Source organism: Thermobia domestica, chromosome 11 (assembly GCF_964235325.1).
Source record: "Thermobia domestica chromosome 11, izTheDome1.hap1.1, whole genome shotgun sequence".
NCBI classification, from domain to species: domain Eukaryota; kingdom Metazoa; phylum Arthropoda; class Insecta; order Zygentoma; family Lepismatidae; genus Thermobia; species Thermobia domestica.
In genome coordinates, this window is record NC_137464.1 from 248846292 (window position 1) to 248864926 (window position 18635).

At 34.6% G+C, this 18635-nt stretch overlaps 1 protein-coding gene across 3 annotated transcripts in view; it reads left to right on the forward strand.

Moving 5' to 3' along the window:
- Positions 1–18635, forward strand: part of l(2)41Ab (lethal (2) 41Ab) — a 119713-nt gene that overhangs the window by 17218 nt on the left and 83860 nt on the right. The window contains exon 1 of one of the 3 annotated variants that reach the window (XM_081731975.1): positions 8705–9782. The exons of the other annotated variants lie outside the window; for them this stretch is intronic. Within the exon in view, the coding sequence (XP_081588101.1) occupies positions 9767–9782 (16 nt within the window). The 5' untranslated portion in view covers positions 8705–9766. Of the gene's footprint in view, positions 1–8704; positions 9783–18635 lie in introns of those variants that run through there. 3 annotated transcript variants of the gene reach the window in all.

Here is an 18635-nt window from a genome sequence, read left to right on the forward strand (position 1 = left end):
AACCATGGGAAGGGATTGTACTATCTTGCACAAAAATGCATTAGCACCTGTATTCTGCATATCTTTAGTGCATTCACTAATAAGCTTAATAGATACATTGTGTTAAAAATGAGAAACTGAAGTCGGTATTAATCATTTTATTGTATTTACGAGTAACTATCACTTCTTTAAAATTATCGAAACAGATGAACAAAAGTATATTAATCCTTACGTGGCAATTTTGGATTTACAAAATGAAATTTACTTTTTAAAATTGTACTTCAACTGCAGGAAATTGCTTTAAGAAGTCCTAAGAAAGGAAGTTGAAAGTTTGAGGAAAGTTGTCGTATGCAGCAGCTAGGGACATGAACTAAACAATACAGCAAACATTGTACTAACGGAATGCCTAAGAATTATTTAATCGATGAACAATTTAAATTTATCGCTATATTTATACCACACAATTATGACAAATTATGCACTTCTGTTCCTATTGTTGAGAACAATGTTTCAGAGGAAAATCTAATTGTTATCACATTTTTTATGATACCATCCATGAAATAGATATGGAACCATCTATCGAAATATACCATGTTTCGTGGAATGAACTCCAAACAATGTGAAAACGGGAGTGCGTGATATTTCACCGCGAGGATTGATATTGTCAGTCACATTCATTGGGAATTCCACATAATCTTTATTATGTTTAACAAACTTATTTATGTATACGGTCAACCTATGCATTTATTAAAAGTAATTAAAATGTGTTTTATGATAAATAAATGAAAAAACAGCCATAGATTAAAAAAAGAAATTATCGCTTAATGTGTAGTACAACGGAAATTTGTATTTGTAAAGGTACTTTTGAAGAATTTCGATGTTTTAATCTGGATTACAGATTTCAAAATACCGGTTATAAAGGAAATAGTAAGAAGTTTGTACCCGTTACCGGCCTTAATCAAAGTATCAGAAATATTTCCATCCAGGCCGGTGAAATACCGGCCAGTCGGCAACCCAACAGAAAGGTTGTTTCAAATGTCACCAACAATGGTGTCCATGTGGAAGACCTAGCAATCGAAAGGTACATACGAAGTAATTATTCTCTCAGACTTTAATATCCACAAATGAATACAGAAGTATAATGGTAAAGAGAAGAGTGTCATACATAGAAGTAGCAAATATCCTTCAAATCATCCTTCACGGCTTTTATGTATCTTTGCCAACGAGAGGGACGTCGTTGAATATTATCAACTGTGCATAATCCGCAGGCTTGTAATTCTTAACGATTAACAAAATTGTTAATTTTCTTTTCTTAGAGATCATGTGAAGTGAATATTTCTAAGTTCTCGTTAATTTTTAAATTTAGTAAGTTTTTTCAGGGGTTAATTTTTAATTGGTAGTCATTGAAACAAGTTCGTAACGATTAAAAAAAATAGTCGTTAATTTTTAAATTTAGTTAATTTTTTCAGAGGTTAATTTTTAATTGATAGTCCTTGAAAAAATCGTAACAATTAAAAGCAGTCGTTACTTTTTCCCCCTCAGAAATCATGTAAAATGAATATTTCTGAGTTTTACGATACTTTAATTTTACTATTTATTAATTATCTGTTTTGAAAACAGTAACTTTTCCTTCCCACTGGTTTAATGACTAAAACCTGTGCCTTCGGTGCACGTGGTTCAGGGTTTGATTTCCTGTGGGAGAGAATAGAAATTTTCAACCTAACGATTCTGAAAGTAAATGTTTGTTCTTTTCCATCTGAAATCGAACCCGGGACCAACTATGAAAAGGCTTTTAGCTGTCTGTAACCTAGCATTCTTTTCTCTGTACTTTTGTGTTAATTTCTGTTAAAACTCGGTGACCAATGAATTGATACATTTTCCGAATTAGCTCTGCAGTTAGCTCCCGTTGCCAGACACCATCTATTAGTGGCTTTGAAAAGCACATACCTGTAACCTTGAAACACACCTAGTGGATTTCCATCGCTGCGACTCTTTTGTTGGCTGTTGCACATTTGCTGTAACTAATGAAAGGACTCTCGTGTATCTCTGCATTTATGTGAGAAGACATTATTAAAGTTCTTTAGTGTTTATGAAGGTAAACTTGTGGCCAAATTTAGATATGTTGATCTGAAGTAATTACATACATCATCTACATCAGCAATAATATGTTTATCATAGACATAAGGGGTGTGATTTCGAAGAGGAGTAATTACGTGACTTGTAAGGTATTGTATGATAAATGCAGGAAACAACATGATTTTTTTTTTTTTTTTTTTTTACGCAGCACAGAGTTTGTCTCAGAAGTAATGCGTCACATTATTTTCTGACACAACTGTCTGTCGCAGAGCGTTCCCGCCAATGTGATGTGTAACACAATGCACCGCGCGGCAGTTGGCTCCGAGCTTCCAGAACGTGAGGGTACGCAATAGAGTAAAGACCTGCTTTGAAGTATCGTCGAAGTCGTGATGAAGAAATCCCTGGAGCAGCGATACACTATCAAATTTTACATCAGACTGGGCAAGACTCCAGGAGTCACGATGAAGTCCGCTTTGGAAGCTTTGCAATATCACGTGATGACCCGAGTATGCGAGTTACTGAATTCTGATCGAAGAATGAGTGTTCAATTGTTAGGTGAAGCGCTAAACATATCGAAAAGTGTTACTGGATTGTGACCCAAGAGTTACACATGCGGAAAGTGTGCGCGAAACTCGTTCCAAGAGTTCTCACCGACAATCAGAAAACAATCGAGTGGATGTTTGTGAAGAACTTGTGCAGTGTTGTGAAGGAGATCTTAGTTTTTTTTTTTTTTTTTTTTTTTTAACACTGTAATAATCAATGATGGGACATGGGTCTTGGAATATGACCCTTCAACGAAAAGACAGAGCGCTGAATGGCAGCACAGTCCTGTTGCCCAAAAAAGGCAAGAGTGAGCAAATCGAAAATCAAAGCCATGCTCTCATTATCTTTTTTTATGCTAAAGGGGGTCGTGCATTCTGAGTTTGTACCACCTGGGCAGACCGCCAACGCCAAATTTTACGCGAGAATCCTCAGAAGAATGAAACAAAGGATCAACCGCGTCAGGAGCGAGAGCAAGGATTCATGAAAGCTTCACCATGACAACGCTCCCAGCCACACTGCCTTCGTCGTGCGCGACTGCCTGATCTATCAGGATTACAACGGTTCCTCAGTCACTTTACAGTTCCGACCCCAGCAGGCTTTTTTCTCTTTCCGAATGTAGAAAAAATTCCTGAAAGGACGTCATTTGGATATCATTGTATTGTATTGTATTGTATTTATTTCGTCCTTTTTTCATACATTTAGCACTGTAATACAATGCATATGAAGCGGACACGTCATTTATATATGAATACAGAAGTAAAAGAAACAATAATAGTGAAAATTACATACACTAGGTTAGTAATTAAGCCTTACTTCTTACATCTTATTACACTATACATTTTACATGATATCATTGTTAAAAATAAACTTAGCAATTATTACTTGCAGTGTATTTAGAAACCCTCCAACAAATATGTAATGCTAAAAACAAGTAATGACATTAATTTACTGTATATCCTGTAACGTTTCTATTTACTTAGCAGTTCATGTATTCCTCTACCGAGTAAAAGCAATGTTGTAATAAATATTTCTGGAGTTCTTTCTTAAATTTAGCAACAGAGTCCTGAGTTTTTATTTCTTTCGGAAGTTTATTGTAAAGCATGATACCCGCGTATTTACATCCTTTTTCATATAATACTGTTCTGTGTTCTACAATAGAAAAGTTTTCTTTGTTTCTTGTGTCATGATCATGTTGCTGTTCTACTCGCGTAAGGATACCTTGTAGGTGTTTCTTTACAAATATCAATAGATTTAAAATATACAAACAGGGTACTGGAAGTATACGAAGTTTTTTAAATATTGGTTTGCAATGATCTTTTGGTTTAGCAGTTGCCATCAATCTTATTATTCGTTTCTGTATCGTAAAGATGACTTTGGCCTTGTGTGTATTTCCCCAAAATATAATACCATATGTTAAATTCGATTGGAATAATCCAAAGTAAATTGTTTTTAAAGTAGACTCTCTTAAAACATTTTTAAGAACTTTAATTGCGAAATATATTTGGTTTAATTTTTTACTAAGCTTAGTTATTTGCACATCCCAAGAAAGATTTTTATCTATCCAAATTCCTAAGAACTTAGTTGAGTTTACATATTCTATTTCATTATTTTGAATTATAATGTTCCTAGGCTGTGCATGTTTGTTGCGCATGTGATGAAAATTAATTGCTTGTGTCTTTTCAATATTTAATTTAAGCTTATTTTCTTTAACCCAGTGAGAGATTTTACAAAGGATTTCGTTTGCACTACCTTCAACAACCTCATTTGTTTTACCTTTTACTATAATATTAGCGTCATCTGCATAAAGGGATGCTTCTGCTGGAGCAATATTACTTGGTAGGTCGTTAATATATATCAAAAATAATAGCGGCCCTAATACGGATCCTTGTGGCACTCCACATGTTATTTCTTGTTTCTCTGATATGTAGTGTGTAGCTTGGTTTGTATCCCTGTTATTGTATGTAATTTCTACTACTTGCTGCCGATTTTTCAGATACGATTGAAACCATTTGGATGCAATGCCTCTTATTCCGTAACCTTGTAGCTTTGAGAGAAGATTTCTATGTGACACTAAGTCAAATGCTTTCGAAAGATCCAGAAAAACACCTATACATTTCTCCTTACTATCTAAACTTTTATGTACACTTTCCACGAAGTTATATATTGCGGTTTCCGTTGATTTCCCTTGTAGGAAGCCATGTTGCTCGTGTGTTATTAGATCATATTTAAGTAAAAAGGATGCTAGCCGGACACTCATTGTGGTTTCTAAGATTTTTGAGAAAATTGAGAGAAGCGAAATAGGCCTATAATTTTCAAGCGCTGATTTGTCGCCTTTTTTATATATTGGTTTTACTTTTGCAATTTTTAATATACTAGGGAATTCTCCACTTGAAAACGACATATTTATGAGGAAACACAGAGGGTCAGCAATATATTTAATGCTTTTCTTTACAATACTTGGCGGTATGCCGTCTACGCCAGCTGACCATTTACTTTTCATTTTCTTTACCACCTTTATTATTTCTGCATTAGTAGCTGGATGTAGATACATTGTATTGTTGCAAATTTTTGAGAATATTTTCGAAGTGGACAATGCTGGATCATTATTGTACGTATGTGATAAGTTGGTGTAATAGTTATTAAATAGGTCAGCAATTATACAAGGGTCTTTTATTATGTTGCCATTTTTAATTACCTCTAAATTACCGTCATCATTACGAGTGTTTAAACTTACCTCGCTCTTCACTAGTTTCCACAACGCCTTCGACTTATTATCTGATTTTTTAATGATTGTGTCATTGTGTAATTTTTTTGCTGCTTTCAGAACCCGTTTGTATATGTTCTTGTATCTTTTGTAATGTGTCTCTGTATGTGGTGATAGATTTCCTTGTGTTTTAGCTTTGTTAAGAAGTCTCATTTTTTTGCTTGCTATTCTGATCCCTTGTGTTACCCAGGGTTTTGATTGTTTTGTTGAAGTTACACATTTTACAACAGGGAATGCTAGATCGAAATAGAATCTTATGGTGTCAATGAAATAACTGAAAGCTTCATTAACCTGATTATGTATATAAAGCTCGTTCCAATTTTCTTCCCTGAGAAGGTGATTAAAATATTGTATATTTTCGTCATTAAATTTTCTTTTGTACGTTACACTACTTGCTTTTGCATTACAAAAATTTTTATTAGGAGTTACATGTATGTCGAGTACTTGGGCAAGGTGGTCTGAAAAACCACTGTTGAAGACGTCTACTGTGTTGTAGTTAAGATGTTTGCTCACTATGAACTGGTCAATTGCACTTTTAGAGTATTTTGTAATTCGTGTGGGAACTTTAACAATTGCGTCCATATTAAATGAATCTAGAAGAAGTTCTACCTCGTGTTTTATAGGCTGTAAAAAGTCTATGTTGATATCGCCAACAATTACAACGGTCTTCTTGATTTTCATAAAATAATTTAGTATCGTATCCATCCTATTTATAAAAATTTCTATATCACTGTCAGGAGTTCTATATACACATACAATTACAAGGTTATAATCTACTATTTCTAATGCACAACTTTCAAAGTGCTTTTCTACATTTAAATACTTAAACCTAATACATTCTTTCGTTTTTAGACCCCTCTTTGCATATATACAGGCTCCCCCTCTATCTCTAATACTTCTGTAGTATCCTGCTCTTAGCTGAAATTCAGGAATGCTTAGGTATTCTAAGCAGCCTGATTGTAACCAGTGTTCTGTTATACATATTAAATTTACTCCCAACAATTTGTCCAAAAGTAGTTCTTCCAACATGCTTTTTTTATATAACGAAAACCCTTGTACATTTTGATGGAAAATAACTATATTGTTTCTATTGTGTTTGTAACTTAAGTTGTCAGACTGTATACTTTGATAACATGTCTGCACTTTAACAGCATTACTCTCAATATACATTAGTTTTAATTTATTGTCAATTAGACGTTTATCAGAACTCCAATTATCTTTACGGATGTCTTTATGTTGGGTTGATGATCCTACCATAAAAAATAATCCGGACGGTGTGTTGGAGGCTTTCTTTCTCGTTTTGATTTCCTATATACATTGTCCTGATATGACGTAATTTCTTGAGGAGAGACAATGCCATTTGAAACATTCATATTTTCAATATTCGATTCTACCCTGATACCGTCTTCATTAGATGGTATGAAACAATTTTCTTGACATGGAATTTTACTACTTTTGCAATTTATGTCAAAGTTTTCGCGTACTGTACCCTTTGTATCAATAATTATGCGTGTTTTATTTACACTAATTTTAGTTGAAAGCTCTCCCATCATTACGCTAAGTTTCTCGCATATTTCTTTTTTACCTGTATTGCTTAAGTGCATACCATGTCTTGTGAAATACCGACGAGGAAAATCCTCAACAGTTAGGTGGTGCACATGACTATAACGTTTACTTAATGTATTAATTTTCTTATTGAAGTTTTTTACCGCTTGGTTTACACAAGAAGAGCTAATAAGATCATGGCGATGTGGAGCACCTACAACTATCACATTCGTATGAGCTAGATTTGGTAATAAAGAGCACAGATTTCTTATACCCACATCAGCTTCATTTCTAGCAATATCGTTGGTCCCTCCGATAATAACAAGTACATCGTTCTTGGTTAGATTATTACTATTTAAAGCCACTGGCTCAACTACGTTACCTATTCTTGCTCCCGGTTTAACTAAACTAGTAATTTGTTTATCTACCAATTTGAAGTTTAAAATACCGGCCAATCCCTTTGCATGGCTGTCACCATATATCACTACTTTCTGCTTGTTTATTTCTGTTGAACTTACTTTCGACTTCCCCCTCAAATTATTACTACCAAATTTTACACTTGCATTCCTTGTCTTTACTTCACTACTTGCTCTCAAACTATGCAGCTTTGCACTCTCTGTTTTGCCACTGCTTCCATCATGAACGCTTGTGTGATTACTACTATTTGTAGTCCTTTTATTTAGTTTCTTGCACCTGCTTGTAGCATCTAAGTTTCCATTTACACTGACATTACCTGAACTTTTGTGTACATTGCTTATACAATTTTCACTAACTGCACTATTACTATTCACATCTGCTAGATCGGGTAGAACTGTGAACCTGTTTTGTGTGGGTATTTCCTGTAATACACCATTGACAATATCAAAACGACTTCGACGAGGTTTTTAAAGCACCTCTTCGTTAGGACGTCCAGGGGGCATACAACGCATGGAAAACTTACTGGAAAAATATATTGACGCAAGAGAAGCATACTACGAAAACTTTTAAGTGATTGTACCAATCTTATCAGTAAAAACTGAAAAAAAAGAAAGAAAAAACTGAGCATTACTTCTGAGACAAACCGTAGGCGCGAATTTAGTTAAATTTAGAGAGTAAAATACGAGTGACTTGATCGAGATCTAACCAGGATTTCCGGATTACTGTGCGAATAAGTGGATTGGGTAGCATAGTGCTTAGCGCACCACCTATTATGGCAGTCTCGCCCAAACCGTTCTCAGTCGGCTTCAAAGGAAGCGGAACACCATTGAAGAAAAGCACATGTTTCTTTGTTACATGAGAGGGATATTTCAACAAGTCCTTCAGTTGAGGGTGGTCTTCCAATTGACCTGCTGAAAAAGTAAGCGATGTTGCAGTTTGCACCCTCTTGCTTACTGATTCTTCAGTGTAATCTTGGCAGAAAGACAATGCGTGTATGCTTTTTGTTTTTCAAATTCTATTATAACTAGTTTTCTTCGTTACTTTTGTTTTCGCTGTTCTATTTTTTTCATTGTTTTTTGTTTTCGTTATTTTTGTTCACGTTTTCTTTTTCTTTTTTTTTTCTCTCGTTATTTTGTTAATAGTTGGATGCTACTTTAGAAAACATGTTGGGATACAAATGAAATAATTCCTCCCGCAAATTTTGCTGCACATGATACTTCGGGTCCCGAACAACCCAGTACCAACACTTCCGGAGATTGAACAAAAGAACAGCACAAACTTTAAATAAACAAAGTCAAGCATTTGTGTGCAGTGTACGTAATTATGTTTAAAAAAAATAATTTGGGAAAAGGACCACTTTCAAAACGAGCTAAAATTGTGAAATTAAACAGAAAAGCGGTGTGAAAAACTATAGAGAGAAGTCCAGTCACGCTAAAAAAGGAGGGGAACAGAAAAGTGAAATGTAATAAAGCGGACGATTTTTCGTGTGATTTGATTAGGAGAGTGATTTATCAATTTTACAGCAAGGGACAATCACGAAGTGTGGGTGAGATGTTGAAAGGTTTGAAAGTAGTATCTAACTTTCCCTATTAGGAAACAAAACTTCGAGAGCTTCTAAAAGAACATGCATTTTGATTCCGCCACCTTAAAAAGAGGAATCTGTGATGGAAGCGGCTAAGACTACGTGAACTTCGGTCAGGAAGCTTTGTATTGTTTTTCTGGATGAGACCTGATATGACACCCATTACATTGTAGGGCAGGGCTGGGATGATGGCACCTGTAATTGTATCTTGAAATCTTCATCACCGCGAGAGAAACGCATCTTGGTGCTCCACGTAGTGACTAGTGAGGGATAAACCCCAAATTGCCTTTCTCTATCGGCTAAAAACAGTGGTGACTGCAAAGAAAATAGCCATGATGAAATGCCAACACAAATCTTCGAAAATTGTTTATTAAAAAATTTAAATAAAAAGTGTGCAGTTGTCATGGACAATGCCAGCTATCATTCGCGTCTGTTGGTGAAAATTCCATCAATGAAGACCAAATTAAAGGATGAAACAACCCAAAATATTGTACCGAACCCTGTTCCCATAAAAGCTGTACTGTTAGATGCAATAAAATCGAAAAATATATCCAAAAAACACGTGGTGGATGAACTTGCAGCCTCATATGGATATGAAGTGTTACGCCTCCCTCCCTACCACTGTAGTTGAACTCCATTGAACTCGTGTGGGCTCACCTGAAATCTTTTGTGAGAAAGAACAGTATGTCTGCTACGTTGACTGCTTTAGTGTGTCAGTTATTACGGGACGGAACAGAAAAAATTGACTCTCAGCTTTGTTCTTCGTGCGTCACCCATACAATGAAAAACGAAGAAAAAACACATGAACCACGATAGAGATAGCAGTCAACAGAGATTTGTAATTCATGTAGAGGACAGTGATGACGTTGAACAAAGGTAAGTCAATTTATTTCAATTTATTAGAACTTACATATTAGTAGAAGTTCTAAATCTAGTATCAGTGTTCTTTGAAAATATTTAGTTGCTGTATTGTCTCTTCGTTTCAATTTGCATGTAGGGGGCACGGTGGTTCAGCGGTAGAGCGCTTGCCTTTGGTTCATAAGGTCCTTGGTTCGATCCATGGCCAAGTAAGTTTGTGGTGGACATCATCATGTCTGTGGGTTTTTTGATGTACTTTTGTTTTCTTCCACATTCTCATTCCACCAATGCTTCCATCGTCATTCACTTCCCTTAATCTTCCGTCTCCCTTAGCTTAAAGGGCAAAATTGAGGAACGTAGAAGTGAAATATTTAATTTCATTTCAATTTAATTTACATATGAAGTAATGGAAAAAGATACGAGTTATTAGTTTCATCATGTGTGTTTTTATTTTACTCTTAAAAATAGCATAGTGTTAATATCGTATAATTTCCATAACGATAACGTTTATACGAACCAAACATGTTAAGTTGTTTGCCCCTGTACCTTCCCCTGCCCAACGTACCGGCACCAGTACTGCAAAATCCCGATAAGAAAAAAAAAGTCAATCTTTTGTTGGCACTCTCAGAAGTCCGTATTTGAACCGCCGCTGTCTGTACTACTATATTGGATTCCTTTTATTATTATTATTATTATTATTATTATTATTATTATTATTATTATTATTATTATTATTATTATTATTATTATTATTATTATTATTACGTAATGTATCCATTGTTAGTGTAAGTTTGGCGATGACAAGAACGCATCACCTCGATACCACACACGTGCCGTTTATGACGTATTTGAAGTATTATTTATGAAAGCGGTTAGGGTAAATTTTCTGCTTAAGTACAAAGGAAACCGGTTGGGGACCAATAAAACGTGGCTGGTATGTAAACACTGGGTTGTTCATGAACAATAGGAAGTATGATACAGTTCTTGTGGTATGATGTTGTTAGTACCGTGTCTTTTTGTTAACAAGGATATATCGAAAGTCTTCGATATACCTTTTACTACAAATTGTTTTCTGATAAATACTACTTGTCAAATTTTGCTGATTAAACAATGTCTTTTTTTTTTATTATTATTATTTTTATTTATTTTCATGTTCGTAAAATGTTCCTTCCTAAATTAGGGATTATGCTCTTTACTTCTTCCTAATCAGTGTCCGCTTCCCTAAGGACGAGAACTTCCTTCAGGCTTGACTGTTTCTGTTTCACACAGAAGCGAATTCCTTTTCTGGTTAGTCTGCTTTGCTATCTACGTAAGGATAAAAGATAAGCCATGTAGTAATAGACAAAATACTGTATACTGGTCATGCTTAAACGCTATTGCTTTGACATAAATCAACTGCAGACCTTTGTTGAAGTGCAACTAAGAATAATTTTATAATGAAACTAGTATTCGCTTATCTTGCGATCATCTTGAACCCCATACAAATAGCTTAGGGAACATGTAACGGGTGATTCATTGAACTCTAGATATCTGATTTGGCTCCACATCACACCGAAGTCTGATAGGACTGGAATTACTTTGTTTTACAAAACCTGCTTGATAGTAGTGGAACACGATCTTAATCTTTATATCTACCCCAACATTGCAAATGTAATGTACTACTCACTAGATGAATTTGCTGCAATGAACCTCTAATTGTACCAATTTCACAGTCTCCAACCCCCGAGTTCTAGCTTCTAACCCCCGAGCTAGACCCTCATTTTTCGGGATCTGTGAACTTCTCGAACTTCCTACAGGGTGACCCATAATTAACACATTCGCTGCTGAGAACGCCCATCGGCGTCCAGTACTGAATTTGGCATATGCGCCGGACGCCTCTCAGTGCTTGTTCTTGCAGCTAATTCACTTTCCCGCCAGCGCTAGTGCAGGTATTGGCGGGAAAGTGAATCAGCTGCAGGGACAAGCGCCGAGAGGCGTCCGGCGCATATGCCAAATTCAGTACTGGACGCCGATGGGCGTTCTCAGCAGCGAATGTGTTAAGTATATGACGTGTCAAAGACTGAGGTAAAGAAATTAACAACATAACTTGAGTTTAAAATTGAACGTAAACACATTACTCTAATATCTTTCCTTACAAGGATTTTAATCGCTGTTCTCCATGGCGTGGCCCACCAATGCACCATCCAAATCGATACATGCCTGGAGACATATGCTTGTTCTTCAATACACCTCATAAGAAAATGTCAGTTGGTTGTTAAGTCGGGAGATCGAGCTGGCCACTCCACACACCCACGCCGACCGATCCAGCGGTTCGGAAATATTTCGTTCAGCCACTCTCGCATTGGTATGGCATTGGTCATCCCAAGTCTCAGACTACACAGTGTTACCGTATCAAAACTTTTTGTCAAGAATTACAAATACTATAGTCAGTCATACATATTCATAATTATGAGCCACCCTGTAGTTGCAGCATAGAGCTTAGCTAAGACTTCTGATGAAACTCCTTACGATTAAAAATGTGAATATTTTCTCTATCAGTGGCACGATGTCTAGGTTACCTTTCCTTAAACAAGTTATTTACAGTTTGCGTTTCATAACATATTCAAAATAAAAATTCAAAATTATTGAATTTTAGGTACTTTACAATACGTTTGATGGGGAACAAATGAAAAAAAAAAAAAAGAAATAAAATAAATAGATAAATAAAATTAAAAAATAAAGAAATAATTGCATTGTACACTTCTCCAAAATATGATTGCGAGCCTGAATGTTTCTAAGCCCTTTAAAATTGTCAGTTTGGCAACAACACATTCGAAGTAATAGGAGAGGAAGTCATAAGAAAAAAATAACGAGACTTTCGAACACAGCTTACAGTTCGCTGTTTGAAATACCCAGCTTCTCTTTTGTTACTTAATGTAATAATACTTTTAGAACACAATAGTACCTTTGCAAATGCCGAAAACTTGGGGTTTTGATCCCAAAAATCGTTAAAAAAGAAAAAAAAAAAGTTGTTAAAACGTTCGTTATCTATCCGTACAATTGGAGGAAAGCTTTGTACTTGTTTCGATAGCCATGTGTTAAATTGTCTCTTTTTGTGGGGATTCAACACTTTTGAACCTGTTTCAAATCCCACTGAGTGATTTTATATATTTATATTTTGTAACTTTATTTTTTATTTATTTATTTATTTTTGTACAGTATATGTATTTCACCGATTTGATGGACAGCTTTCTAACCTATCAAAAAGTAAGAAGTCGCACAATCATAAAACCTCTTGTATAATATCCCAGTGTGATTCCTCTTTATTGCAAACCACTACTTACATCTATCCATAAGATTTGCGTAAATCTGGAAACAAAAATCCGGAGTTCTAGTGTTCAGGAAATTACTATCAGCCATAATAACTCCATCACTACAACACCGTAGTTCATTCTTATTATTAAGCTAAGGAACAGAAAAAAATTGGAGGGTACTAAATTTGGTGAGACGACGTTTTATTTCTTCACAGTTTGTTGTTGCATGAATGAACTTTATATTGTTTAGGTGCATCAGGACGATTTTAGACAGCTTTTCACGGCTATCTCACATTTTTTCACTTAAACGCCGTAATAATTCTCAGTAGTATACCATTTGCTAGAGAGTGCATCATAAGAATGCCCTCATAATTCCATATAACATTGGCCACTCCCTTACCTCGAACAGTCTCACATGTAAGTATTTTGAGAGTGAGGTGTGTTTTCTGCCGCTTTCAAACCTGCTTTGTCTCAAGCTTAAAGTGGTGGATGTAAGTCGTATCCTGAATTACAGTTTTACTAAAACTGCTTGTATCCTCTTTGTAAAGATAAATGATGTGCTCACAAGCGAGCCCTTGCTCACGTTTTCCTATAGAAAAGGTTTGTCCGGGATGAAATCAAAATGAGTTGGGGCCACACTTGGACAGTATGTGATATATCTTAGCTTTGGTGCAGAGCGATGTTTCAACTCCGAGGGGGAAGAGGGAAAGAAGTATACCTGGAAAGAACACTGAATTCGCTGACTGTTCAGCATTTAACATTTGTGAACCCGTCTCGTCAATATTTCCCTCATGCTCTACTACAGATTTGTGTGTTCAGCACTTCATGAGAGAGTGTTGTAACCTCTTATACGAAATGGCTACAGCTTCTACAACACACCAAAGGATTTCGGTTCTGCAATACCATGTCATGAACACCAATCTTTTCTGGATCAGTATTGTTGAAGGCAGGGGCGGATCCAGGACGGATTTCTAGAAGAGGGGGTGTCATACTGCTACTTAGAGCTAATTTTAAGAGCTCCAAACTCTGGGATGGGTTTTATTTATAAAATATAAAATAAGAGTTTCCCCTTCTGGGGAGGGGGGCGATTTCCCCCCCCCCCTCCTGGATCCGCCACTGGTTGAAGGTGCATCAGAACGAAGTTCCTAATCAAAGAACATCTGACACTTTTGAAAATGTGCAAGTAAATTTTTCATAATAGCATTAGAAGAGGATACAAGCAGGTGGTTCCTCAACAATTGACGCATATCAGGATGGATTTTTTTGGGGTCTATTCTTCTCGTAGAGGTACTTAATAACAGCTCCCGCTGTCACTTAATCATGCCTACTCACAGGGCCATTCCGTTGATTTGCGGGGTTTGGGGCAGAAAGCAAATTGTACGGTATCCATCATGAATAAATTTTTTGTGCTAGCTTGAATTATCTATATCAATTACAGTGATATTTCACTAAATATTTAACACAAAGGACAATAATAATAATAATAATAGTAATAATAATAATAATAATAATAATAATAATAATAATAATAATAATAATAATAATAATAATAATAACATCCATCCGTAATATTAGAATATAGTACTTGGTATATGTTAAACAGCATTCGCTAGCTCTTAACATGGCATCAAATTAGTTCGAATTAAAACACAATGGATATATGGATTCAGTATTATGGAAATAGGTTCTGTTTCCATTCTCATCTTTATAGAAAAACTGGAATCTTTAGAAATCTATATAACTTCCGGTTTCAATTCGATCCTCTTGAATCAAAAACTGTAATGAATAGAGACAATTCTTTCATATGGATTTCGTGTAAAGAACAATTCATCTTCGATTTTATCCCTCTATTGCAATCGGAAACTATAGATATACCACTTTCTGTTTTAGTATTAAAACTTATAGTTTCCAAATTTACTGTTCTTTCACAATACACAGCGCAGTCCACCTGTTCATTAAAATAAATAAATAAATAAATAAATAAATAAACAAAATGAACAGTAATTTGTCAGTTAATAGTACTAATAGGACGTGAAAATATTTGATTTTCACGTATAATGGATTTCAAAAAGAATATTAATTATTTCCATTACCATTATTAGTGCTTGTATAATCACACTGTATTGTTTATGTAACCCAAAGGGGCCTAACTTTAAAAGAAAGGACTTCTTGTCGTAGTCGTCTTCTCCTTCTTTTTAAATAAATCTGACACCAGTTTATATTTGTGGATTTCTTTATTTTTTTTCACTTTGAGTAGAAATCAGTCAGTACATTCAAGCGTTGTTGCTTATTGAGTTGCTGTTGCTGTTGAGTTATTTATTATTATTATTAGCTTTGAAAACTGCGTTCCCGAGATGCAGCTGTAATAGAAATGGCGAGGAGAATGCAATGAGCTACTGCTATATGATATTAGGATAAGTCATATAAGATCAGTAATCAGCGCTGTAGCATTCGGTGCGACAATGATTGAGCTGATTGCTTCACTCTTAACATAAAGTTATTGCTGAATTGATTTGTGGAAACACTCTTATAACACAGTGTTCTGTTTTATTGAATATAGGGCAACCAGAATCAGAGTTCAATAATTCAAATTCTTATCAAGTACATGGATTTTCTAACAAATTTTCACTGTTAAAATTTAAATTGGATATACATTACAGCTATTTTTAACGTAGACTATGTAACTTTTTGAGTATGTTTCGGGATATTAATAGTAACGCTTCTAAAAATGCCTTAGAAAATGATGATTCATCAGCTCTAAATATTTTTATTTCCAAGAATGAATCAGAAAGAGTAAATTGTTACTTTTCTTAAACAGACCATCTCGTTCAATGGCGTCGGACCCATATAACTCGGGGTCTAAGAAAATGCCCTTCAGTCCACCCATGGGACGGTTCTCCCTAGTCAAATTACAATCTTTTAGGACCTGTAAAACATTATCCACAGGTACAACTAGTTCAATATTTGACATCAGTGCTTTCAAAAGAGATCTGTCAAGGACCGCAAACGATTTCGTTTGGTGGCAACCTATAAATCAGTTAGGTTCTTTTTAGTATATTAGATCTTTCTGCAGAGTCTTAATCAGTGTATCAAGTATACCGGCGTACTTGGCAAATGCGGTAAGATTTTACAACTGCGTGAAAGTCAGAACATAGGTTTATTTATTGTATGATATGAGTTGATTTGTTGAAATTTTAAAAATAAGCGAACAATAGTTATAACAAATTCTTTGTGTAAAAAATATTAATTATAAGTTGATAAGTACATCATCAAATAATTCGTAGTGTCTATTGAAACTTGTCAAGAAGCACCAGGGAAAAGCGATACAAAGCTAAGGAACAACTGATTTAAACTGAATCAAGGCAGCAGCAATGATTGGGACAAACATGAAGAAGAACGGGAAGAAGATGAACTCACTGAAAATTCAGCTGTTTGTCATAAGTCCGAGTTCACTATTATATATATATATTCCCCCGTCAATACGCACTCTGGAAGAATAAACGCTTTAACCCATTTTAGTAACACTTAAGTACCATCTATGTGTTGCATCGTAGGTAGCATACATCCCCCCCCAAAAAAAATAATCTCAGATTATTCATTTCCTTCGTGTTTGGGAAATCGTCAGATACAAACGACAGTTAGTTAGCGACATTCTGGAGCATAACTTTTCCTGTTGAAAGAAAGAAAAAGAAGTGAACCATAAGATCAGAAACAGTAAACTAAAAATAGTGGAAAAATTTTCTTAATCAATAAATAAAAACACCAGTGGGAACCAGGTTCAAAAGTTTTGAATCTCAACAGAAAGAAAGAACTAAATAAGCACGACTATCGAAATGAAATGAGGAACTACCTTTCATTTGCATATTGATAGCGAGAGAACTCCTTACAATCTTCCTTGTTTTTTAACGATTTTCTTAGTAAAATGTGTATGTGTTTTCTTTAATTAAATGAAGTTTTCTGCATTTGCTAAGATAATATTTTGCACTGAAACTAACATTGCTTTAAGTAATGGAATACGATCTGAATATTTCTAACAACAAACAACAAGGTATGTTGGGAAGGCTTTACTTCCTCCTTTTTTTTTTTTTTTTTTTTTTAATGACTTCTCCTATTACTTCGAGTGCATTGTCAAACTCACAATTTAAAGGGATTTAGGAAAAATCAAGCGCGCAATTATATTTTGGAGAAGTATATACAAGTTGAAATAGGTTTCATAAAGATAGTTTAAGAAGGAGGGAAATTTTTTTCAGACTTGGAAAACAGGATTAAACGTAGATGCAGGATAAGAGGAATCTAGAAAGGGAACATGCCTTGTTTCTTTCCCTTACAAATAAACTCCTTCTTCTACTTGTCTGAGTTTATGTCTTAGTCCATCAAACTTTATGGCTTGTTACGCGAGAATAAATCTACAATGGTTTTAAATATGATTTCATTTCCAGGTTCTTATGAATAATTCCTTTTGATATCGTCAGAATATTAAATATTCAGAGCCGGTAATATTCGTTCTTTCCGCTAAGTACTGAGAGCAGACCGAATGCAGTTGTTCCAGTTTAGGTTCCCAATTATCAAAATGACGAGCTGCTTGCGTATGGAGATGATATGAATTTACAGTTTTCAGCGAAATTAAAAAGTTCGTTACTGAATTATCTGTCTGTCTCTCTCTCTCTGATTGATTGATTGATTGATTCCAATTTTGAGCCGTCCATTCGATGGTGCATTAAAAACTATGAAAAAAATGATAGAATTGTTCGCGTCACTCTTACTGTTCCGGAAATATTAGTCAAATAAGTTCTGATTTCCTGAGATTTAAGGAGCCATATTTCGAGAACTACAAGTCATAGAGAGATTGTATAGGTGTTGATCAATACCAATATTGATTCAATACTAATACCAGTTATTGATTCAATAATTATTGCGTCATTAGTTATTGATTCAGTAATTATTGCGTCATTAGTTATTGACTCAATAATTATTATCATTAGTTATTGACTCAATAATTATTTTTTCATTAGTTATTGACTCAATAATTATTGTGTCATTAGTTATTGACTCAATAATTATTGTATCATTAGTTGACTCAATAATTGTTGCGTCATTAGTTATGATTCAACAATTATTGCGTCATTAGTTATTGATTCAATAATTATTGCGTCATTAGTTATTGATTCAATAATTATTGTGTCATTAGTTATTGATTCAATAATTATTGTGTCATTAGTTATCTATTCAATAATTATTGCGTCATTATTTATTGATTCAATAATTGTTGCGTCATTAGTTATTGATTCAATAATTATTGCGTCATTAGTTATTGACTCAATAATTATTGCGTCATTAGTTATTGATTCAGTAATTATTGCGTCATTAGTTATTGACTCAATAATTATTGTCATTAGTTATTGACTCAATAATTATTGCGTCATTAGTTATTGATTCAATAATTATTACCGGTATGTCATTAGTTATTGACTCAATAATTATTATGTCATTAGTTATTGACTCAATAATTATTACGTCATTAGTTATTGATTCAATAATTGTTGCGTCATTAGTTATTGACTCAATAATTATTGCGTCA